General features: G+C 39.2%; 1 protein-coding gene across 6 annotated transcripts in view; it reads right to left on the reverse strand.

Moving 5' to 3' along the window:
• Positions 1 to 2,125: 2,125 nt before the first annotated feature.
• The window catches only part of HIPK3 (homeodomain interacting protein kinase 3), a 100,597-nt gene continuing 76,130 nt past the window's right edge, over positions 2,126 to 26,592 (reverse strand). For all 6 annotated transcript variants that reach the window (XM_070564671.1, XM_070564672.1, XM_070564674.1 and 3 more), the window contains 13 exons: positions 19,283 to 19,402; positions 18,548 to 18,634; positions 17,649 to 17,833; positions 16,155 to 16,314; positions 15,615 to 15,738; positions 11,047 to 11,168; positions 10,680 to 10,804; positions 10,426 to 10,587; positions 9,637 to 9,933; positions 9,203 to 9,343; positions 7,320 to 7,549; positions 6,898 to 7,025; positions 2,126 to 6,037 (listed from right to left, as the gene is read on the reverse strand). In XM_070564671.1, coding sequence (XP_070420772.1) covers positions 5,561 to 6,037; positions 6,898 to 7,025; positions 7,320 to 7,549; positions 9,203 to 9,343; positions 9,637 to 9,933; positions 10,426 to 10,587; positions 10,680 to 10,804; positions 11,047 to 11,168; positions 15,615 to 15,738; positions 16,155 to 16,314; positions 17,649 to 17,833; positions 18,548 to 18,634; positions 19,283 to 19,402 — 2,358 coding nt within the window. In that variant the 3' untranslated portion in view covers positions 2,126 to 5,560. The remainder of the gene's footprint in view (positions 6,038 to 6,897; positions 7,026 to 7,319; positions 7,550 to 9,202; positions 9,344 to 9,636; positions 9,934 to 10,425; positions 10,588 to 10,679; positions 10,805 to 11,046; positions 11,169 to 15,614; positions 15,739 to 16,154; positions 16,315 to 17,648; positions 17,834 to 18,547; positions 18,635 to 19,282; positions 19,403 to 26,592) is intronic.

Consider the following 26,592-nt stretch of genomic DNA (forward strand, 5'->3'; position numbering starts at 1 on the left):
AGAAAAAGGAAAAAAAAAAATATTCACAATGTGCCAGCCTGCTGGCATAGTAGTCAAGTTCGCACACTCTGCTTCGTCAGCCTGTGGTTTGCAGGATCAGATCCCGGGCACGAACCTACACATTGCTCATCACGTCACACTGTGGTGGCACCCCACATAAAATAGAGGAGGATTGGCACAGATGTTAGCTGAGTGACAATCTTCCTCAAGCACAAAGAAGATGAGCAACAGATGTTAGCTCAGGGCCAACCTTCCTCACACACGCACACAAAAATTCAAGAAAACAATATTCACATCCCAATCAGAATCCCAATGACATTCTTTACAGAATTAGAACACAGAATCCTAAAATTCATATGGGGCAACAAAAGACCCCGAATTGCTAAAGCAATCCTGAGAAAAAAGAACAAAACGGGAGGCATCACAATCCCTGACTTCAAAACACACTACAAAGCTACAGTAATCACAACAGCATGGTACTGGTACAAAAACAGGTGCACAGATCAATGGAACAGAATTGAAAGCCCAGAAATAAAACCACACATCTATGGTCAGCTAATCTTTGACAAAGGAGCTGAAGGCATACAATGGAGAAAAGAAAGTCTCTTTAACAAATGGTGCTGGGAAAACTGGAAAGCCACATGTAAAAGAATGAAAATTGACCATTCTTTTTCACCATTCACCAAAATAAACTCAAAATGGATCATAAGGCTTCTGGAAGAAAACGTAGGCAGTACACTCTTTGACATCAGTATTAAAAGGATCTTTTTGGACACCATGCCTTCTCAGAGAAGGGAAATAATAGAAAGAATAAACAAATGGGACTTCATCAGACTAAAGAGCTTCTTCAAGGCAAAAGAAAACAGGATTGAAACAAAAAAACAACCCACTAACTGGGAAAAAATATTTGCAAGTCATATATCTGACAAAGGCTTAATATCCATAATATATAAAGAACTCTCGCAACTCAACAACAAAACATCAAACAACCCAATCAAAAAATGGGCTGGAGACATGAACAGACATTTCTCCAAAGAAGATATACTGGATGGCCAATAGGCACATGAAAAGATGCTCATCATCGCTGATCATCAGGGAAATGCAAATCAAAACTACACTAAGATATCACCTTACACACATTAGAATGACAAAAATATCTAAAACTAATAGTAACAAATGTTGGAGAGGTTGTGGAGAAAAAGGAACCCTCATACACTGCAGGTGGGAATGCAAACTGGTGCAGCCACTATGGAAAACAGTATGGAGATTACTCGAAAAATTAAAAATAGAACTACCATACGATCCAGCCATCCCACTACTGGGTATTTATCCAAAGAGCTTGAAGTCAGCAATCCCAAAAGTCCTGTGCACCCCAATGTTTATTGCAGCATTATTTACAATAGCCGAGACGTGGAAGCAACCTAAGTGCCCATCAACAGATGAATGGATAAAGAAGATGTGGTACATATATACAACGGAATACTACTCAGCTGTAAAACAGAACAAAATCATTCCATTTGCAATAACATGGATGGACCTTGAGGGAATTATGTTAAGTGAAATAAGCCAGCTAGAGAAGGATAATCTGTGTATGACTCCACTCATATGAGGAATTTAAAACTATGGACTAAGAACAGTTTAGTGGATATCAGGGGAAAGGTGGGGTGGGGGGTGGGCACAAAGGGTGAAGTGGTGCACCTACAACATGACTGACAAACATTAATGTACAATTGAAATTTCACAAGATTGTAACCTATCATTAACTCAATTAAAAAAAAAAAGAAAACAATATTCAAGGGAAAAGGGCCATGGTTCTCAGGTGGCTGCAGGGCTTCTGGCTCACTGCCTCAGACTTCAGTTCAGAAAGAACTGGTGGGAAGCAGGTCAGTTACGGTCAGCTGGCCTGGTTCCCGTCTCAGATTCACCACTCATTAGCACTATGACTTTGGCAACTCACCTAGAGCTTCTGAGCCTATTTCCTCATTTACGTAATGGAGAGAATACCTGTCTCACAGGGGGTTCTGAGGATTAAATGAGATGACACAAGTTAGGTACTCAATGCTACTAACATTTTCATTCCCTGCCTTGTACGCAGAACTGGGGTGGAAGAACACTCAACAAGCTGTTTGCTGCAATATATATATTTTAATTCAAAGTGAATCGACAATAATACACCATAAATTTTTATTTTGACACTCACCAAAATAGTCACCTGGAAAACCCGCTTTTTGTGACAAAGTACAGAAGGCTTGGTCACATTTAAATCACTGAGAACTAGAGAGAAATACTATCGCAAACCGTAATAGACATTACATCCATAAAAATTTTCCCAGTCCTTATTGTAATATTGCACAGTGCAATTGCTACATGGCAAACTAGTGTAGCATAGAAGGAAAAGCAAAAACAAACCAAAGAAAGAAAGCCACGAGTCTAACATTGTTAACAGTTAACAGTTCAAACTTAGTAATCAACTATCGTTGGACTCGTTAAAACAAACCTCCTACACCTTGCAGTGTATGATTTAACTTTTACTTAACACAAACCAAGTTGAAAATTAGTAGTAGAGATTTTAAAAATGAAAAGGTTTTGCTACTATAGTAACATATTTAGTTAAATACCCTGAAGAAAAAGAAAACTAAACATTAGGATATTTGACAAAAAATAATAATTTGCAAATTAAAATAGTATGCAAATATGCAACTAGGAAGTCATGCAGTGTTTTATTTAAGAAAACATTAAAATCAAATAAAACTGATAAAAAGGATTTTAAAGAGGGTATAAATCCAGATTCTTCTGTCAATATGTGAAATTTAGACTTTAGCAGGATTTTGAAAATTTTTATTTTTAAACACATAAAAAGCCCATGATTAGAATCAGTTAAGGACAGTGTACTTAACTGGGGTACGCTCTTATCAAATAGTACTATTGTATTACGAAAACAGTGAAGTTTACCATTTACTGTCAATTTAACAAGGCCATCTCAGTCTTCGAACTGAAATACAGTAAATACGACACATCAGGGGAGTACACAAGGCTCCAAACTAAAGGAAAACTGCGCCAGTTTTGTACCTGTTGTCAAATGAACACCAATCAACCCTTTGCACGTGGTGTTTCTGAAACACCTGCTGCCAGCATTTAACTCTTTTCCAAGAAATGTCAAGATGCCGTCATCTGCTGGACCATGTCGATAAAATCAGAAGGCTGTGGAGGGCAGCAAGTTTCCTCAAATAGCAACTCCATAAATTTGCTATCTGTAAATAATCCTTTAAATTAATCTTAGGCTACTCCTTTTTCATGTGTAATATACATATATTTATATAAAATGCATAGAATTGATTACTAAAAACACTGAAACTTGTGGGGAAAATTAAGTCCTTCATTTTCAGTGTGACTTAAAAATGTACTGCTGGTTTTTATTTAATGATCTAATACTGTAATTTTTAAAATCAATCTCAGGCACATTTATTTCATTGGCGATTATTAAATAAAACACTGCCTGTGTTAATGGAGCAAAGAAAAGTTTACCCATTATTAGCTCATCATCAATGCTGTCCAAGAGCTGCACTAGTGGTATGCAATTTATCTGTCAAAGAAATGCTGTCAATCCAAAACATCTGGAGAGTTTTACCCTCAAATGATTTCTTCTACTGTTTATTCCAGTAAATGCTGTAAGATTATATTCCAGATTTTTTAAGGAAAAAAAGTTAAGTCAAGCCTGCAAGATACAGTTTTCTCAATTGTCTACAATGCCAGTATGAAAATAAAAAATTAAGTTACATTGATACATCCAAGTTTTTTATATGCAGTGATGAGCACAAACATTAATAGATAAAATACTGATGCAAATAACACACCCCAAAATAACATATGCAATTATTTTCCATCATTTACAATACAGTAGTTACAATGACACTCCAAACAGAAGAGCAAAGTAAAAAAATCAAAACCCCAAATTCTAGTTCATGTAATTAGACTTATACAGAAATTAGAAGGCTAAATAACAACTAGTCACCTAATTTCACAGCTATCTGAGTGGCAATCTTATATAGCAGCTTATCTATGATACATTCAAGATAAATGATACAATGTATTATTCGCCCATAAGCTAAAACACAGCCAGTTTAATACCTTTTCTTAAATTCCACTCTATACTACAATATACTTGAGGTCTATGCAAAAAGTAGCTACCTTTTATAGAGGAAATGGATGATTAAGTCTTTGGTGCTGTAAAAGCAACTTCATTTAAACATCACCACCACCAAAAAAGAAAAAAGAATAAGAAGGGAAAAACCCAAGACATACCTCCTAGGAGAAAAAGCATGTAATTTCTGTCCCTGACGGAATGTATTAAATAAGCAAACACCACCACCAAGCAAAACGAGTCCTACAACGGAAAATACTCCAAAAGAACCCAAACCCGCTCACATGCATAAATGAAGAATTGCACACAAATAACTCACATCTTTTCAAGCTTCAATAGTAAATATTCTGCTACTATTTATTAAATACTGCATGGTGTGCCCAAGCTAAGATGAAACCACATCATGAATCAATGAGTATTTTGCATTTTCTTTCATTATCTACTCAAAGTCATGCCTACTGCACCTCTAAACATTGTATAAATCCAATTATATAGCAAACACTCCCCAAAGAAACGTAGATTGTATTGCAGTTTCACTCGACAATATATAAAATGCTGTGCTGTGACAGCCATCAACTATCCATTAGATACTGAATCAATTTTTCGTAAGCACTACTAACTGCTTGCTTTCTTGAAGCTAGATCATTCTGGATATCAGACAGCAGAATTCAGCAATAGCAAACATGCTGCCCTCTTAGTAAGGAGAAAACAGCTATGACCTGAAATCATACCACACAAAACCAAAAATGAACACTACTCTATCAAAAGAAAACCCAAGAGCAGGTCTGAATTTAAGTGCTGCAGTCCTCAACATTTATAGATAGGAAATAACATTAACAACCTCAAATATTTAAGGCACTATGTGTGGGAACGGTTTACAATGTAGCTGAGATTATTAGAACAACATTTAAGAGCAAAGTCTAGGCAACGTTTTGCCCATGCAAAGACACATGCAAATGTAAAGAACAATAGCTCAATTTCTTAGGTAAGTGACCCAACATTTACACACTAAGACACAGATAATACAATTCACTTGTATGCTGTAATTCTGACACATGTGCATCTGTTGCTCTAAGTCTGTACACAGAATGGCTTCCCAAACACGGACGTGTCTTGCACTAGTTAGAAGGCAATTTTATAAAAAATAGCAGGAGCAAAACTGGACTTCTGCTCCCATAAGTCACCTGTCTAGAGTTACTACGTAAGAAGATAACATGACTAAAGACAAGTTATACCAAATGTGCAAAACACATTAAAAGTGAGTTTTTTTAAAGCTCAAAGTTGTTTAAATTGCACCCAAGTCTACATGATTCAAAAATAATTTTCTTGTGCCATGGCTAATATTATTAAATACCATGTTTTTACTTTTAATCAAATGTTTAAATCATTGAGCTTCCTCAATATACTCTTTTTGAGTTTTCACATATATGGATACTGGCTGAGTTTTGTTGGACTCAATGGAAATCCAGTATATGCAGGTGAGGCTGTAATGTAAGAATGTGGTGGGAAGATTGGTTTGTACTGAGTCTGATGAATGGTTGGGGATGGTAACAGACGGGGATTTATGCCCATCGGAACTTGGTGAACTATGCCACTGGGATGGGAGATATTATAACTTGGATGCTGTAACACAGGTCTTGAGGTACACGGAGAGGCTAAGAGGTGGGCCACTGGCGCAGCACTACTGAGGGCAGCTGACGATGGGTATGGAAGCAGAGTAGGCTGTCCCCCAAGGTGCGTGTTCCCAGCCAGATGGGCATGCACAGTTGTGTGACTGGGACTTCCATGAGAGAAAGTGAACGGATTACTGGTAACACTTGTGGGGATATACGCTTGCTGTCTTCGATGCCCAAAGTTTCCATTCCACTCCTGATGCCCAGATCCGAAGTGCTGAACCTAACCAAAAAAAACCCAAAAAACAAAAAAAGGAATGAATATTTTGTAAGTTAAAAAGAAAGGAAGAAAGGGAAATACAATATACTCTGTGACTGATATAACCCAGACGATCTCTCAGATCTTAGCTTATACTAAATATAGAGAAGAGAAAAATAAGAATTTTATATAAATTAGTATTAACATTTTAATATTCATGACTACATGTCATTATAATACTAACACTGCCACTACCACTGCCAGTATCCCCATCCCCACCACTACTAACAGCTACCATTTGTGGAGCACTTATCATATGTAATGCTAACACTTCACGGACACGATGTTACTTAATTCCAAAACGACCCCGCAGTCCAGCAATTATTTCCACTAACTGTTTTCCAGATTTGTTGAAGAGACCTGGCCAAGGTCATATACACAGCACTTGGCAAAACCAGGACTTGAAGCAGGTCTGACTCCCAATACCTGTGATCTTTTCTTTCCCCAAGTGAAACACAAGTGCTGAGCCCAGTGCTGAACAGATGGAAAGTACTCAGCAAGGTCTCTCTCACCATCACCACCACTAACACCTAACCAAGGGAGCCATCAGTCCATTAGCGTGCACTCTGATTTAAAGGGTCTAAGATACAAACACAATAAAAAATTATTTAAGAGAATCTAAGAGCCTAACCTTTCTGAAGAATTCAGGTTCTAGGATCGTCTGCTTACTTATCCTATTGTTAGGCCAATTACTCTTTAGTCACTTGGGATAACGAAAAGGGATACAATTATTAAGACTGCATAATTTCAGAATCGTTTCTTCCCCCCAAGTGAAAAACTGCTGGATCTGAATCCCAAAGACTCTCATAAACTCACCGACATACCTGACTGAAGTTCAAAGGCTGCTGCTGGAATGCTGATGTCAGTTTTGGCTGACGATTACCCGCTGTGGAAGGCTGGTTTAGTCTTCCAGGAGCAGATCGTCCTTTTATTAATGGCTGGCATATAGAATCTGGCAACGAACAAAATATAAAAGAGTTGATGTTTTTTCCTTCTCATATAAAAATTAGAAGGGTCTTAAGACATTATACACAACAGTGACTTGAGAACCTTAAAATGAAATAAAAAGAAAAGAGATCTCATGGTTTCCAAGCACTGAATGATACCTGGAGAGATTGATTTTGTACAATATATTCGGCAAGGTCAAGTTGGAAATTCAGAGATGACTTTTGGCAATGCTGTTCTCTGATGTTCCCAAACGAAGACCTTTTAAGAAACAATCAGAAACAGGGAGGACTCGGTTTACCTGTATTTGCCATATGCTCTTCGGCATTTAATCCATTTTCTAGTCCCAGTGGTGGCACCACAACAGTACAGACAGCTGGTTTGGTTTCTGCGGCAGTTCCCAGTTCTGCGTTTCGAGACGTGTCCTCCACAAAACTGCGCTCTGCAAATGGACTGTCACGTCCCGAGGAGTCGGACGGTGGAGAGCCATCCACAGTATCGCAGCCACTTTCCTGCTCTTCATCTGACATGCTACAAGAGAGTATTTTTATGAATAATATGCTTTTCAACACTAAATCTAAAGTTAAATAATATCTAGGCTCCAGTAAATTGATGAGAATCTTATTCAGTTATTTCATATCTAATTATAACTTCTTCCTTATCCAGTAACATTTTTTCATAGATTTTTCTAGACTCTCACATTAATTCTCTCTTCAGACTGCTAACCCTAATTCTGTCCTGTTTAGGAACATCCTTTTGGCACTTAATTTTCTCTCTTTTCCCTGCCCACTTGATCCTTAGTAGCAGTCATAAAATTCCACTTTATAAATCCCAGAAAACTTCATCAAAACACTATAAAAGCAGTACTGTTGATAATTTAAATGAAATATACATAAGCATGTGACTTGGATATTTCAGAGTAAATTCTAATGTACCTAGGACATGTCTTGAGCAGTAATCTGGGTCCTCTTAACTGACCTTTTATCTGAAAGGTCTTCTCATTGTCTGAAGGCCTAACCAGAGTCTCGTATTTCTCTTCTCTTCCTGACTCTCTCAGGCCCTGACACTCTCTCTCTCCCTTTGGGATTTCTATGGCATTTATTATCTGTTTTAATCATTCATCTCATACTTAACAATTTGAAGTATCTTTTCATATGTATATTTTTAGTTATACACATTTATATATATACAAATTTTATACATATGTGTACACTTATGTAAATGTATGTATATGTCAACTTCCAAACCACGTTACAAGAAATTTATAAGAAGATGTATTAAATCTTTGTAGGGGCTGGGCCCGTGGCTGAGTGGTTAAGTTCAAGCGCTCTGCTTCAGCGGCCCAGGGTTTCGTCAGTTCGGATCCTGGGCACGGACATGGCATCACTCATCAGGCCATGCTGAGGCGGCGTCCCACATGCCACAACCAGAAGGACCCACAACTAAAATATGCAACTATGTACGGGGGGGATTTCAGGAGAAGAAGGAGGAAAGAAAGATTGGCCACAGATGTTAGCTCAGGTGCCAATCTTTAAAAAACAAAAAAAAAACCCCTTCTTTGTATCTTCCACAGAGCTTTGGTTATAGTATTCAATACTATATTTCCTGATTAAGGAAAAAAGAGAAGATAAATATACAGAATTAAAGCAAAAATTTTTCAAATTTTGTTTACGCTAAAAACAGAATTTCTAAAAGCTGGTTAGCAGAAGCTCACTGATTTTGTGACAATACAGGTCCTTGGCCAAAAAAGGGTAGGCAAGGAAAACTGGATGAAACCATGCAAATCAATCATTAGAGAAGAAAATCATTGTGGATACCCTCCTGAGAGTGAGGCAACATTCTTTTTGCATTTTGCTGAAGTATATGTTCTTATTCCAGATTTAATGGTAGTCTGTGGAGCTGAATTTTGAGAATGCGGCTTTTTCACCCTTTCAAAAACAAACGATTCTTTAAAAATCATTTTAGAACCTCAATTTTTCATATAGATCTGTTCTATAACAATAAAGAAAATTATTACTTAAAACCTGAGTTTATAAAAAGTGATCTAATTCAAAACTTATGTTTAAGAGAGAAACCACTGTGGTGATCTGGCAGGTATGTATTAATTTAAACCACAACGAAAGAGATCACAGGCTTTCCAGTGGACTTTAGCGCACTGACCCTCTACGAGCACCGAAGCCTCACCTGCTTGGTCTCCTGCAAGGGGACGGGCTGGGCCGCCCCGAGGAGCTGCTGCTCAGAGTGCTGTCGGGGCTGCTTAAGGAGCACATGCGGCCGACGTTCAAAGTGCTCTGGCACGCTTCACAATCCACACTGCCTTGACAGCTGCGGAGGGAGGGGGCAGCATGAGCCAAAACGAGGAGATACTCCCCAAGTAGCTAAAGTTTACACTCTCTAATTAAGGACATGAAACAATTGATAGTGACCTGCATGGACAAAATCTAGAGCTTACAAATACAAGAAAATGCTACAGGAATCATGTGAAATATTATTCAGGAAGTTTACTCCAAGGGACAGTGACAGGCAGCAGTAAGTCACAGCTGTTCCCACCATGCCAGGGGCACCACCAGAGCAGCTGAGGGTGCAGCACAAACACAGGGAGCCGCGCTGGCACTCACTCTCTGAGCGCATGTCTCTGTGCCGGCTCCTCCTCGTCAGTGTCGCTGCTGATGGTGATCACGCTGACTGCCGGGCTCGGGGAGTCGGCGATGACGATGGTTTGTCGCTGTCTGTCTGGAACCGAGGAGTCAGAGTCCTGCCTGACGGGTGTCTCACAACAACGTCTCGCCTCTCCTTCTGAGCTATGATTGTCCTGTGTTTCTACACAACTCACTTCCTCGACATCTTTCCCATTTACTATCTTTGGAGAAATAAATGCTGAATGTGGGGCATTGGTATTCTGCAATGAATTACTCCTGCAATCAAAGGAATACTGTGTCATTTCTACAATCAAGATACGTAGCTGACATTTTTCTAAGACAGCTTGTTAAAATAGTGAGAACCTTCACTTGTTCAAGATCATGTCTATAACATACAGATCATGAGTTTCATGAAATATAAAATATTACCTCTAGAAATGCACATACATTCAAATGGTCATTTTTTGGTAAATGTGACATCTGAGTGTCTGAAATTATCTAAAATTATAGGTAGATAATAAATCAAAACAGCAATAAAGATAATCTTACCAACTGAAAGCATTTATTTCCTGTCTTCCTGGCTCCCATTCCATTAGTTTTACCAAAATACCTCTGAGAAATTGAGAAGGGAGCTGGCTTCGTGTTTGTAATAAAGCCACCACAGAGGTCATTTTGAATACAAGAGAGTGACCCTTTAGAGTACATGCAAAATGTATTTTAAAGATCAACTCTCAAAATGCAGAGGAAAGTTAAAATATCAACACCAACCTGTTCTGGCACAGTTTATTTTTCTTGGTGGCGGCAGGCTGAGGCCAGACCACATGGGCGATGCCCACGCTAATAGGCTGAGGAGCTGACAAAGTTATCTGGTTGGTGAGAAGAGGCTGTGGCATCACTGAGCTGTACGGATTGCTGTGTGAAATCATCTTCCTACGGAGAAAGTTTAGAAAAACTGAATCCCTTCTTTACCAAGGTCGATTTTGCAAACTATTCACCAAGAAGTACTTTTGTTTTTAACTCACCCCCAGTCTCCAAGCCTCTGTGAACCAGCCACCCCCTCTGACGTCAGTGTCGTAGCAGCAGGAGCCAGGGGTGCTACCTGCTGCCAGGCAGGGACCAGCATCTGCTGTGCTCTACCAGACCATGTCTGCTCAGCAGAAACAAACAAAACCAATTAGCTACAAGTAATTCATCATTACCACATTTTAAAATCACAAATATACTAAACTAACAATCATCTAATAATCACAAATGTTAAAGTCAACAACGTACAAAGGACTGAATTCCCACTCAGGTCATTTTCATTGTTTCCAACAGCACAGATGGATCCACGCCCCAACTTGAGTAAGGAACACAGTACCCATGCAAACACAATGCATTATTACTAACCTGAGAAAGAGCCCCTGCTCGGATCTGCAGTGGCTGCACAGCGGGGGCCTGAGTCACAAGTGGGACTGCATTGTCTACCCTTATTGAATAACTAGTGGGTTTACCATGCGTGGCAGGGATACCTGTGAAACAGAAAAGCACAGCTCTCAAATAAAGGAAAAACACTTTCTCCGAGTTAACTTATAAAACTCTTTTAAATTTAAAGAATTGCTAAAATTCTGATTAAGATTATAAAACCACCCCCTATGTAAAATGTTCACAACATTAACAAAGCAATCTATTAGAAAAAGGGAGGTACTTTCTATCTAGCTTCTGATACATCATTCTAAAAACTGTTCTAAAGCTATTCTTTCTACTGTTTCAAAATGCATACCACAAAGTTGAATCATTTATTTTTCTTGACACTTCCCATTCCTTTTAAAAGTCTGCTATTGTAGCTTTATTTTCCTTTTCAAATAGTTATGCCACTATGATGGAGGACATGGAAAGGTGAGGCCGGCTCAACAGGCTGACACTCTAGCAAGTAAATGTCCATCTTTTCATACAAACTTTTAGCTATGCTTAGTATTCTCTTCTTTAAAAAACTGTAACTGGTTCTTACACTTTTGGCACCAAAGGGGGAATGTATCACAGTTTCACACTTCAGTGGCCAGGATGGTTTATGACTCAAGAAAATTCAGGATGGCATACTCATGTCAACCTCCAAAGGAAAACCAAAAATAATCCTTTCTGCCTAATATGATGATACAACTAATAAGCTTTGGCCAATGTGGCTTAATCTAGTAGTATTCCTAATAGACAGGCTGCAACTTCAGGACAAATACACTCCATTTTGTTCACCCACCAGAAAAATCAGAAAGCAGCATTACCAGCCACGTTAATCCTGTTAATGTTAGTATTTCTAAGTCATACATTAGAAAAGCACTCTGCAAATATTGTCTTATGATATTCAACTTTTAGACAGTAAAGTAGTATCACCCCAACTTGGAGGTTTGACTAGTAAGATTTTGGGGGCATACCCCAAGATCAGAAAGCTCAGTTACTGGAATAAATTCACTACATCATAACTCCAGTCTATTGTGGCAGTTACTTTCAATGGGGGCTGGCAGAGTATTCAAATATTCAGTTTTTCAATAAAAGTGATCTTAGGTGCTTCTGATCAGCCATAAGAGGAAAATACTACCGTTGTTTTCTTCTCCTATTGAAAAATAACCTTACAGTTTTTATTGCACTAATACATTTTAACTGTTAATCCTAAGGAGAATGTTATCTTTGCTGTATTTATCTTCCTCACAGAGGCTTTGATCCTACTGTCAGGGTGTTCTACCCTGTGGTCTTCACCTAAAGAGCAAGATACAAATTTAAGTTTAACAAAGATCTACAGGTTATTTTCTGAAAACTGATCTTATCCCTTCCAAAACGTATATCTTATTGGAAATTCTCCAAGAAACGGCATACAAGCACAGCCGGGCCGTGTAAGCATATTATAGCAATAGACAATCTCAACCGAGAAAAAAGCAGAATTCACTGTGACAAGGATGAAAGGACAGAGTGAATTCTCGAACCCCCAAAAAATCACGCTGCCCTTAAATTCTCCCCATAATCAATGCCTTAAGATGAGAAGAATTCTATTATCTTCTCTCCTCATGAGGTCTAATTTTTTAATCAAACTCAACAGTGGGTTAAGATCTCAATTTTCTATATAGTCATCAGGTCAGCTAAAACTTTATCTTTGTTTGATTAATTTGCTTCAATACCTGGAGAACAGGGCATAAAAAGCTTAAAGATCGTTCTAGTACAAAAGAGGAGGATTTTGCTGGAATGCATTTGATTCCAAAATAGCAGTTTTCATCGGGAGATGATAAATAACTAGCTTTTCAGATTGCCAAATAATGTTAAATGCTGGTTTAATATAGATTCAGATTCATTAAATAAAACTTGGCTAAGCTGTCTTTACTTTAACAAGGCACAATATAGTAACATGCATCTAGACCTAAGTATTCTGTCAATAATATATAAAGTATATGAAATGTATGACGAATCTAGACAGTTATAGCCCCAAAATAAAAACTGCAAAGGGAAAGGGAATAGACATAAAATTTATTTTAAAACACAAACTACAATGGCACCACATAAACTGCTGCCCAATACTCATTTAAAAATGTTCCTTCAAAGTGGATTGCCACATTACGAGATTGGGATTTTCTACAGAGGCGCTAAGATGGATTAGAGGGAAAGCTTTCATTTCACAGCAGCCGGTGCACTAAGACAAGAAACGACGAAACGACATATTTACAGAGCTGCCTTCCCTTCTGCTGAAACTGTGCCCGTTACACACGCTAAAAATGTCTCGTCTTGTCTCACTACTGACTCTGACTCGAAAGTATGTTCCCAACATATAATGGGTAACGAGCATGCAAGTGTCTCCTCCCCTGTTAGCCTTCTTGAGAGCCACTCACACAGTTAACACGTGTTCAGAAAGGTTACTAACCTCTTATTAATTATAAGTCACATAAAAAGATAAAAGATCAGTCTAACCTCATTGCAGGTTTTAGGAGTGGTACTCGATGGTGTTTGGAAATCTGTCTCATGAGCCTCAAGCTTTTTGCTACAAATAGAAGGCAGGCTCTGAAAAAAAATAGCTATTCCAAATCTTGACGAAATATATCACACACTGGAGGTGGGTGACCCTCAAACTGAGTTTGGTACATGGGAGAGATTATGAGACCCTAAAAATCTATTTGTTGAAACAGATTAAAAACTCATGTAAGTGAAAATGCATTTGTCAAGACAGCACTTACATGATAACTGATTGAAAAACAAAAAAGAATTTTTTTTAAAGATTTTGTTTTTCCTTCTTCTCCCCAAAGCCCCCCAGTACATGGCTGTATATTCTAGTTGTGCGTCCTTCTAGCTATGGCATGTGGGACACCACATCAGCGTGACCCGATGAGCAGTGCCAGGTCCACACCCAGCATCCAAACCAGCAAAACCCAGGGTCGCTGGAGCAGAGCATGCGAACCCAACAACTTGGCCACAGGGCCGGTCCAAAAGCATCAGTCTTGCATGCCCAAATATTTAGAAGTAAAATGCCTACCACTTACTATCAAATCGTGTATGTATGTCTAGACAGACAAAGAAAATGAGATGAAATGTCAACATTTGTTGAATCCAGGGTAGAAAGCAGCATAATATTCTCTGAACTTCTCTATTTGAAATTTTAAAATTTTTATAATAAACAGTCGAGGAGAAACAAAGAAAGAAACACAGCAGCATCTTTGAGTGTGCTGGCAATGCGTGATGCGGGTATTTTTACTATGGAGACCAGCCATGGTCACTGTCACAGATACTCAGAGCCACCCCTGGACCACAATTTCATCTTGAGAATCTACCAGCTAAGTTATCGTTTTTCCTATTTTTAGCGCTACAAACCTTATATGAAAACTCAATATGTAAAAAAGATGAAAGTAAAGCTATCTTGGTAGAACAAAAGTGGCTAAAGAGTTGACATGTTTTCACATCTCTAATTACCAGCCAATCAAGTTAACAAACATATTCATGGTGCTTTGTTAGGCACTGTGGGATACACTAAAATAAAATTTTTTAAAAGTTGCTTAAATCCTTAAATCAAACAAAATATTCAAATAACCTTCAGAATCCAGAAATACTAGATCTGGAAATGACCAAAATAGCCTCTATTCAGTATGTTTCTTCGAGCAAGGCTGAAGCCGGCTAACAGACCTGCCCAGGACGGCACAGCCAACAGCAGACACAGGACTGAGCCCAGTGCCCTGACTCGGCACCCGCTGTCAGCACCACGTTTCAGCCACCGCAGGCCCCATCTGTAACCAACTTCTTGCTTTACGATGTACTAGATGTTAAAGCCTAGTGAGGACAAAACGCTGGGAAAGGACTTAGGAAGTAGAGTGTATTCTGATTATTCCAGTTGCAGAGCTCGCTGCTACTGCCCTCTAAGAAGCACTAACAAATTCCCCAGTTTGAGAATTGTATTCTGCCACCCATCTCACTTGAGGATTTAATTTGCTATTTTTATCTAAATAAGGGACATAATTTAATTTAATCAAAATCAATCCTTTTTTTTTTTTTAAAGAAAAAAAGTTAGGCTATGGGTAAAGAGTAGGAGTATAAGATTTGGGGCCACAACTCTCCTGACCAAAATTTAAAGAAGTGAGCTCTCTGTCACTGTAACATCTAATACTGATACACAGGTAGCATCTACTTACCTGAACACCTGGAGCAGTGACACCACAACAGGACAACCCATAGCTTCCCAAGCTCATTAATTTCTACTAAAGGCATTTTATCACGTTACACTCTACAGGAAATACAATTATCATATGACCCATTTTTGTTAATGAGGATTAGAATGGAGATCTAGTTAAGAAATGAGTGTCACTGGTCTAAAGGCTACTGATTAGCTTAAATTAAATTTAAATGAAGCATTAAATGTAGCAAAAGCTATATAGTATGTTTAATGACTAGATGCTGAAATTTGATTAAAAATAATGCATGCCTAAATTCAAAGTGTAATTTAAATGAAAGAATACCTTGAATAGCGGGAGGACAGATAATCAGTGTCTGATGAAAAGCATCACCACAACCAAAATGAGCAGTTCCAGCCTGCAGAGGAATTCCATGGTGCACAACCGAATGAGCAGATGTGGTTAAGGCCTGAAAAGGGCAACGTCCATGGCATTATACAGAGCAGTGTTCTAACTGCTACCTACATGCTTCACAAACAGAATTCACAAGCATTTCATAAAATCATAATTCCACGATAAAAATGGACCCAGAAACTGATTTCACTGAACTCTACTTTTTGGAGAGTTGTGGCATTGAAGACAGGTGGAGAATATTGAGAGAATGAAAGACGAAAGGAAAAAAGTGAATTTGAGGAGCTATGTTCCAACTGTCACCCTGAAATGTTAGAGCTGTACCAGACCGGTCCCAGTAGGACCTCACCAGCACTTACCTCCTAACTGCTGACACGACATTTCCATATAAGTCAAAAGCAAAATGAGCAATCATAAAGAAAAAAAAAACCAAAAAACAAAGAGTAGAAATTATTAAATACTGTAAATTCTTACCTGATTTCTTAATGTGCCAATTTTAGTAAAATTTGCTGTCAGATTAGCAGTACTGCTTGAAGCAACTGGTCTTAAAAGTGAAGCTTTATTGTGATTATTTGTGTCACATAAATTTGGGTGGGACTTACAAATATCCATAATATGAAAACAGGACTTTACACTGCAAAAAAAGGAAAAGGCAACTGTAATATGATTTTAAACATTTTGAGTAGTTTAAAATTAACGTACATTAATAAAATTTAAAAATTATTTCCAAAAGAAAACATTCTATGACTTACACCTAATCTGCTTATTTCCAATACTATTTCTACTAGGAAATCCTAAAAAAGATCGAATTTTAAAGCAAGTAAAAGTATATCTTATACTGCAATATTTTTTAAGACATCAAAACCAATAGTAAGCAATTTTTGGTCAGCTCACCATAATTTTATGACCCATACCCTTTTTCCTGAATTTCTGTATCTCCATATCCCTAAATTAATGTTACCAAGTATGTGGTTATCATGTTATTTTCAAAGTGCTTATATATGGGAACCATGAGATATTTTTAAGGGTGGGGGGAGGAACAGGGATAGTAGCTGGGTTTTACAGAAACACCAATTTTGCCGGTGACCCACAACAATGCTTATGGGTTTGTCCTCAGACCTTCTTCATTCGGTCTTTTTAAAAAATATTTAAAGAAGCTGTTTTCAGTCAATTACTTTACTCCTTTCAGCCTATAAAAAAGAGGTCTGGGGTTCAAAGAATTCAAAAGATTTGCCCACGGTAACTCTGATAAGGCCTTCTCAATTTGAGCATATATTCTTCTCTACTAAACTGTAAAAAAAAACCTATTTCCTTTCCTTCCACAATGCAGAGAAGAAAGAATAGGGAACAGGAAAGCAAAATGGTGCAAAGGGAAACTGAAAACAAAGTTTGCAGGACTCAAAAGGAGGGAGGCCGGCCCGGTGGCGCAGTGGTTACGCTTCGGTGGCCTGTGGTTTGCCAGTTCAGATCCCGGGTGTGGACCCATGCACCGTTTGTCAAGCCACATATAAAGGCGTCCCACATATAAAGAAGAGGAAGATGGGCACGGATGTCAGCTCAGGGCCAGTCTTCCTCAGGAAAAAAAAAAAAGAGGAGGATCGGTGGCAGATTTTAGCTCAGGGATAATCTTCCCCCAAAAAAAGAAAAAAAAGAGGGAGGAAGAGTGCTGCCATTTCCTTTTACTATATATATATGCCTGGTAATTAAGGTAAGAATGTCGTATAAAAACAAAATCACCCAGTCATTCTCAATATGGTATTTTGGGAAGAGAATAATGGAATGCAATTCAGATGCATTCTAGCTCTATGTCTAGTTACCAGCGAACTTGGCCAAATTAGCTTAACCTCTTTTGACTCAGTTTACTTATATTTAATGAAGAAATCAAATCATTTTTCTAACACACTGATTTTCTATAAGTCATATTATTATTTCTCCAGAATCATTTTTAAAGATTTTGAAATAACATACTGGTTGCTATGAGGGAAATCTAGAAGATGTTTCATATTAACAAAAGGATGGTTCAAAGTCTCAGCTGGAGTAATTCTGAAATCTGCATCAATTAACAACATTTTCTTCAACAGACCAACAAATTCTCTTCTATCAGCTTTCTCAGCCAAAAGATCACTTCCTTCTAAATCCATCACTGTGTTCACCTGTGAAATCAAAATTTTAAGTCATCAAACAAAAATAAGCCATGGACGGTAGTATATGTTAAAGCTTCACAGTTAACACAAAATACCACAACAGACAAAAGAACAAAGAACTACAATTATTTTGAAATAAAAAAGAACAACTGAACTTAAAAAATCTTCAAAATGATGAGACACCACATAGCATTCAAAGCTGGAAAAGAATTTTTTTTTTCTCCTTTTACTTGAGGAAGATTGTCCCTGAGCTAACATCTGTGCCCATCTTTCTCTATTTTGCATGTGGGTCGCTGCCGCAGCATGGTTTGATGAGCAGCGTGCAGGTCCGCACCTGGGATCTGAACTCATGAACCCTGGGCCTCCAAAGAGGGGCATGTGAACTTAAGGCCACTGGGCCAGCCCCAAAAAGAATTTTTTTAATTAAACAAAAATACATTTCCAACAAGATATAAGGAAAAGAAATTTGTTTGCTAGGATTTTTTGCTTTTAAAGAAAATACTTTTTGCTCAAGAGCAGTATAGTGTAAATTAAATATTTGATAAAGACATGTAATTTAGTTCCTGAAAGGTTGAAACCTTAGAATGAATTTCCTTTGAAAAGATTAAAGACAGCAAGCACTCTATAGTCATTTAGAAAACGATTAGCACGTTTTGGCATCCTTGGCATGCAAGTCTGCCATCTTCAGCATGCAGGCCTGACGAACGCGGCTGCAGTACTCACATGCACTATGTCGTCCAGACTGCTGAATATGTACTTTCTGGCTTCTTTAGACTTCATTCCTGTCTCTGCCTCGTGCTCTTCCAGTGTCTTATTGAATATATCAAAGCAGGAAAATAATATATTATTATTCATCATTTCTGAATTCTTTATTTCTTGAATTCTGGCACATCAGTCTAATATATTAAATATTCGAAGACAAGTAGTAGTTTCAAAAGAATAACTATCAAAAATGTATTTTTTAGAAGCACAAAAAAATGAGAAGATCTTGGTTCAGGTCAAAAATAGTACATATAACAAACTCCTTAAACAAAATAACTAATTATAAAGTTACTCACTAAGGTTTACCAACACCCCCCCCAAAGATCCTAGGAATAAGTCAGGTACTCGGGTGACAGTCAGCGGTTAGACTTAGCCCCTGCCCTGTAGAGCTAAGAATGTAGATGCGGGTAGAGAAGATGAAACACGCAACATAAAAGTGAGAATATACACACAAAACTTTAAAAACCATTTGATGAGTTAATAATTATGTTGCCAGGTTAGGGAATGAGCTAAGTAACTCAGACAGGGCTTTCCCTGTTAAATAAAAAAAAGAGGGAGGGTAAAAAATGAAAATTCTTTTGAATTTTTTTGAATTTTGAAGGAAGAAATGCAATAAAATTAAAATAGGCATAGAGGGTATCATCCACACTCATGAGGCATCTTAGAAAACTGTTTTTCTAAATACTTCGTAATTACCTTTAATCTCCAACCAGAATGAGAAATATCTGTTTCTCTGCAAAAAAATCTTGTGGATTTCGTACCCACATTTAACAACTGTTCTCCTGGTAAACCTTGAGTCTGAGAAATGTAACGAATCTGAAAAATAATTTACAGAACAAAAACATTTATTCTTTCATGCAACAGATATTAATTGAACACCTACTATATATCAGACACTAAGACAGATGTTAGGTCAAGAATTCACTGATGCAGTCTGTGCCCTCAAGAAATTCACAGTCTAGTGGGGGAACACACAAGTAAACTATTATAATACAGTGTTAAAAGCACCATAACAGGGGCCAGCCCGGTGGCGCAGTGGTTAAGTTTGCACGTTTCACTTCGGCAGCCGGGGGTTCACCGGTTCGTATCCCAGGTGCAGACATGCCACCACTTGTCGAGCCATACTGTGGCAGGCGTCCCACATATAAAGTAGAGGAAGATGGGCACAGATGTTAGCTCAGGGCCAGTCTTCCTCAGCAAGGAGAGGAGGATTGGCAGTAGATGTTAGCTCAGGACTAACGTTCCTCAAAAAAAATAAACTAAGAAAATAAAAAATAAAAGCACCATAATAAATGCATACTTTGTGGAAAGACAGAGAAGGAACACCTAAAATAATTGTAGTCACATAAAGTTCCAGAAGAGGCTATGTTCAAGTTGGGTCTTAAAGGATAAACAAGAGTTCCTCAGCCCTAGAGGAGTGGGGAAAACCTGATCTATTATGATTTATGTTAAGGCTGTAATACATGAATAAATATGGAAAACCAAGAGAAAATCCCTAGACATTCACAGAGACGGGAAGCACAGAGGTTGGCTAAGGGAAAAACGGCAAGAGATGAAACCGAACTAGCAGGCAGAGGACTTTATCAATAGGTTAGGAAGTTTGGATTTTACTCTAGGAGGGAATAATGGGAAACCAGTGGAGAAATCCAGACAGAAAACTGACAAGTTACACTTCTAAAGCGATGTCTAAGAACGTTGAGAGGAAAAGGCCAGGGGAGAGCTGAGCGGGCCTGAACGGAGAGACTGAGTAGGGACAGAGAGAAAGCAGTGGATTCAAGAGAGACAGCCTGATGGAGACTTGGTGATTCTGACTGCGGGAGCAGTGGAGGGCCGTCTGTGTCACGGCAGAGGCATGGCTGAGTCAGTGGAGGAGGAGCTCTCGGGAGTATACAGAACCGCTCCATCCTCAGGGCCTGAGCTTGGTGTCCTTCTGTTTGAACGCTCCTCCCCATGCATCTGAACGCTCATCTTCCACTTTTTCAACTCTCAGCTCCAACGTCACCTTGCTCTGGGGGCCTTCCATGACCCACCAATAAATAACAACAGCTCTCTCCTCATCAGCTACCCCATCTGCCTTACTCTCACGTTTTTCTCCAACATGCTTTTACCATCTGATACTCTGTACATTTGCTTTCTATTTTCTTACCCTGCTCCCCCTTTGAATGTAAGTTTCATGGAGGGAAGGACTTTATTTTGTTGACTTAGATACGCACCCAGGACAATGGCTGGTACTCAGCAGGCCCTCAAACTTCTGTTCCCCAACTTAATAACCGGGCAGCACAGGGAGTAAACAGAGACTAACCTCCTCCAGACTGGGTTTGAGAACACAGGGCTCCTTTTGTTTCAAACCTCACAGACTCTGCTGTAGCAGTCAGCCCATCCTCTCTTGTGTCTTCTATTTCCTCCTCTATAAGATCCTTCCCCTCAATCCACAAAAACGCTTAATATCTTCTATCCTCAAAAAAAATCTTCTTTAACTATTTAAAACTCTTTCTTTTCTCACTCAGTTAAGAGTCTTAAAATAGCAGCCTATATTTTGCTTCCCATTCTCACTTCAACACACTACAATCTGAATTTTCCTATCACTCCCACGATATGGTACTAAGCTAAGGAATGGCCTTTAATGACTGACACATTCGATAACACATATTAACCCTTATCTTCCTCTGACACTATTGTCTATTACCTCTCTACTAGAAACTCTGTTCCTTGCATTTCCACAGCATCACTCTTTTCTAGTTCTCCTCCTGCTCTTGACACTCTTTCCCTTCCCCTCTCCACCTGTTCTATGACGTGTTCCAGAGCTTTCCCTGTCCTTTCCCTCTATAAGCCCCACACACCCACAGTTTCATCTCTAAATCTGTATCCAACTATTTATCTCCACTCTGGTTATAGATCCAACTTACTGAAACTCTCCACTTGGCTACACTTTAGGTACCTGCCTCAGGGTGAACATATCCTAACCTCATTTTCCCTCCTATCTGTTAATCCTCAGGTGTTTCTCCCTTTGATGAACAGCAACACCAACCACCCAAATCAGAAACCTGACATTTATGCCAGACAAGCACCTCTCCCTCATCCCCTTTCCCCCAACACCCAAAACCCTCACAATTTTACTCATTAGTATCCTTCCTAACTGCCCCTCCTCTCCATCCCTACGTCAGGTCTTCTTCAATTCTGTTATATAATTTCAAAACCCCCAAGCTACTGCCTGCCTCCCTAATGACCCCATCCTCTCACACCCAATTCATTTTTCACACAGCTAACAGCCATTTTGGTAAAATGTAAATCTGATCGTTACTCCTTGCATAAAATTACTTTATTGCCTATGAGATCAATTCCAAATCTCTAATCCTGGCGTACAGGCCCTCCAGCTTCATCTCTGCCCTGTTCTTCACGTGCTCCTCTGCTCCAGGCCCACCTAGCACCGTGCTCAACTTCACATGGGCTCGTTCCTCTTTCCCAGATTGCTCTCTAACTCCTGTTCACCAAGGTCCCTGTGCCCCGCCTCACTTCACCAAATCCCCGTGACAAACTTTTACTATTCCTCCTTCAAGACTCAATTCAAGAACTTCTCCTGGGGCTGGACTGGTTGCGTAGTGGCTAAGTTCGCAGGCGCTGCTTCAGCAGCCGGGGGTTTGCGGGTTCAGGTGCAGACCTAGCACCTCTCGTCAAGCCATGCTGTGGCTGCAACCCACACAAAATAGAGAAAGACTGCCACAGATGTTAGCTCAGCGACAATCTTCCTCACAAAACAAAACAAAACTTCTCGTCAGTCAAGCTGTGCCTAACGATCCCAAACAAGGGTGATCACTTCTCTGTGCCACCATCACACCTAGAACATAATAATTTCGGTGCCTTTATAACACTATGTAACAATTATTTTTTTACATATTTGCTTTCCCCACTAGACTATGAGCCTCCTGACAACAGTCTATGTTTATTTTACAAGGAATGATCACTAAAATCTCCACCTTACTAATTAGTTTCATTTCATTAAAGTGCAGTGCCTTCCCCTCATCCACATCCCCGAGGTGGCTGAGTTCCTTGTTCTATGGAAACAGAAAATGAAGAGAAAAGTACTAAGAGCTCAGGACCTAGATGTTACATCAGTCTCTTGAGTGGCAGGAAAGGCATTCGACAATTCAATTTCAACAAATACACAAAGAGCATTTATCATGCGTCAGATGCTAAGGATATGCAGATGAATAAAATATGGTGCCAATCTTCAAAAGCATATAAAAGCATATAAAAGCAGAACAGATAAATATTTAAGCACATAATCTGCAATTAAGCCCAGAAGTGCCACTGAGAAGAAGAAAACAAGGTGCCAGAAGAGTAGAGGACAGAGCAATTAGCGTCTCAAGAAACTGGGACGGCACTGAAAGCAGCAAAGCAAGCGGCAGGTGAATCTGTCAGTGCATTTGGTCACAACGCCCACCCGGTCTTTCCAAGAGGAACTGTCCCATCTGTAAGCCCTGATACATGAAGGGACCCACCCTTGGCCCCCCATCCCCAGTGGATGAAGGGTGGGGATCAGACTCAGAAGCATTACTGCATAAATTCACTTTGTGAACTCAAGTAGAAATAAGCCAAGCAAATCAGATTTACAATGTCAGGAATGGAGACTAAGAAATGCCAACTACTGTGGGGGGAGGAGCGGAAGGATTATGATGTGGAGCCGGAGTCCAATGGCCATGTTAACCTAACCACAGCTGAGGGTGAGCAGATCCTGAGTAGCAAGTTGGGGTCAGAACACACGAAAGCACCTGAAGAGCAGCTGAGGCACACGGAAGACCCGGCATCGGATGAGGGTCTATGGCGCCTGCCAGTTCCGCTAAGTCTGCCCTCAGAAGCCAAAGCACCTCCGATTCCAGGCTGCACCCGATCCAGCCGTACCACAGCTCCATTCGTGGATTTTTGTGCAAGTCCACAGATAAAAAAGTGAACTTTTACTTAAGGCAGCTTCAGAAGGCCTCTCTGCACGTGAACAGCCTGACAAAACAGTGTCCTTTAAAGACTCCCACCCGCTGCCCCGGAGTGGAAACAGTAGACTTCATTGCTCCTGCATAAGACGTGATTTGAAATTATGAAGGATAATAACTTGAATATAAACTCAGACTTTTCGCTGTTCTGGATAAGATTCTATCTAAACTCCAACAAACATTTTGCAAGAACAATCAACATTTACTAAATAAATTATTCTCCCTCCCTCCACAAAAATATTACAATTCCCTATAATGTTTTTATATTTCCCTGGTAAACCTAGTTAAATCCTGCACATGGAACACTAAGACGACAGTAGACCTGCCCTTAAGACAGGAAGGGGTCCCGCACACCACCACTTCACAGGGGCCTCCTTTAACACACACTAAACACACTTGTGGACAAAGGGAAATGAAATGCATGGACGAGAAACGTGGCCTGTGAGAAATTCTCAACATGGTCAGTCCCTCGTTATGGAATCCAAAATTCAAAAAGGAAATTGCCTTGGAACAGCTTTAAGAGATGATAAAGATGATTAAAGGGCTGGAATACTACCCCCATAATGAAGAATTAAAATAATCTGAATATTTTCTCCTGGCCTTTAAGTATATAACAATTATAGGTCTACTATTAGAAGGTTAAATAAAGGTTGAACATAAGACATACCAACAACAGTTAAGAAAGAGATGTTACAATATATTTCATAGGAAGTCTTTACTGTTATAAATGTCCCATGTGCACTTGAGAAGTGGGTATCCTGCAGTTCTGTGTGTAGTACTGGGTGCAGCGTGCTACACCTGTGTCATTGGGTCAACTTGGTTAATCGTGTTCAAACTATATTCTCACTGATTCTTTTCTATCTACTTGCTTTATCAATTACTCAAAGAAAGGTGTGAAAATCACCTATTATGATTGTGGGTTTATCTATTTCTATTTTTGCTTCTGTCAATTTTAGATTTATATTATTCTGAAGCTACTACTAGAGGTATAAAATACAGAATTGTGATGTGTTCATACCGAACTGAATTTTCCAAATTGGTTGAGCTTCCCCTCTTTACAAATATTACTGATTTATTTATAATAAAGAACACTCCTGTTGTTAAAAGGAATGTTATAAACAAAAGCAAAACAGAAAGAAAAGAAAATCTTGTACAACATACTTTCTGAGAAATAAATATTTGTACAAAATGTCATCACAGGACAAAATGATAAACTAGCATAGGCGGCTGGCTCCCTCCCTACAAGTCACATCTGGAGACAGAATACTAACGAAGCTGAGGGATCTGAGAAGCGAATTACGAATAACGAGACTGTGAAAACCCTCTTGGAGTGCCAGCAGACTGACAGTGGGGGGTGGGAGTGGCGTCTGGGAGAGGACCGGAGACTGAGGACAGACAAGAGCAGGGCTGGGTCGGGCCCTCTCAGCTGGGCCGCTCTCCTCACACCGGCTGGAGAGTCTTATCCTGAGGTAGAGCAGAGGCATCCACTGCTAACAGCATGGCTCCTGGGTTCATGCTACCTGTGCTGGGGTTTTGGGCAAGTTATTTAACTTCCCCGCAACTTCCTCATCTGTAAAACAGAGGCACTAGCAGCATGTACCTCATACGGATGTTGTGAGCATTAAATAAGTTAACGTCCAGTGTTAATCAAAACAGTTCCTGGCACATAGAAGAACTCAGTATTAATTCGTAACATTACCACGGCCCACTGTAATGCAAAAAATAAGTTAAAATATAAAACAGCAACAACATCCCAATTGGGTGCCCAAGTGATTAGGGCAGCTGAAGTCTGGAAGAGGAACAGATGACAGAAAGGTCTACTCTGCTGGTGCCCCTTTCTCATCCTAATCAGATGATCATAGTCCAGGGAGCTGGGGAAATCTATGAAACTCAACCACATTAATAAATAGACTAAAGCAAAAAAACAAAAAAGAATACTTATGTGAATACTTTAATAGATGCAGAAAAGCATTTGAGAGTCCAAAATTAATTTAGGGTTTAAAAAAATGCTCAGAAAATTAGGTATAGAAGGGAGCTCCTTTATCTTGAAAACAGACATAAGTCAAAACCTATATAGCAAATATCATATTTGAAAATGAATATAAAGTCTAAGATTGGAAGCAAAACAATGATATGCTCACACCATCACTCCTATTTATTTGCATTCATGCATTTTGGAAAATAACTTTTACAACACTGAACTGATAACTGTGCAACTCCTGATGCTCTGTGTAATAGCTTTTTTCAATTACTATACCCCTTTGGAATTAAAGTAATATACATTCTGAAAACACTGCTAATCTGGATCGGATAACACCTGTTTCCAGTTTTTTTTAAAAAGCATCTATTAATGACTTTAGAAAAACAGTTTTGGTCAGGGCTTTGTCTTAAATTATCATTGTGACATTTGACATGTCATTTCATTTTCCTGGGCCTTGGTTTCCTCCTTTATAAAATAGGCAGGGGCACTAACTAGATAACTTATAAGGTCCTCTTCAGTACTAACATCAGTTGTCCAAGAATAGAAGTGTAAAGTCCAAATCCGCAGTACGACAGCAAATGGACGTGAAGTTGCCACTAGATGGTGTCCTGCTCCAGGGTGTCACACAGGTCACAAACCGCAGTCTACAGAGCCAAAGGTGTTCTTCTCGCATTCGACGGCAACCTCAGTACTTCAGCAGCTAAGAGGTTATGGGTTCTCCAAGGAGATCACTAACTCTTTCAAAACTAGCAATAGTCTAGCATCTGCATCAAGGTTAGTGGTTGGGGAAAAGCTGAAGGAATCCAGGATATACGGAAAATTCTACAGAAACTATCTTTTAAGCAGTACACTGAACAATGCAAATCAAAAGTACACTAAGGCATCACCTTAAATCCATTAAAATGGCTATAATCACCAAGACAAAAAATAACAAATGTTGGAGAGGATGTGGCGAAGAGGGAACCCTCATTCACTGCTGGTAGAATGCAAACTGGTGCAGCCACTGTGGTAAACAGTATGGAGATTCCTCAAAAAATTAA

Source organism: Equus przewalskii, chromosome 11, assembly GCF_037783145.1.
Source record: "Equus przewalskii isolate Varuska chromosome 11, EquPr2, whole genome shotgun sequence".
Taxonomy (NCBI): Eukaryota; Metazoa; Chordata; class Mammalia; order Perissodactyla; family Equidae; genus Equus; species Equus przewalskii.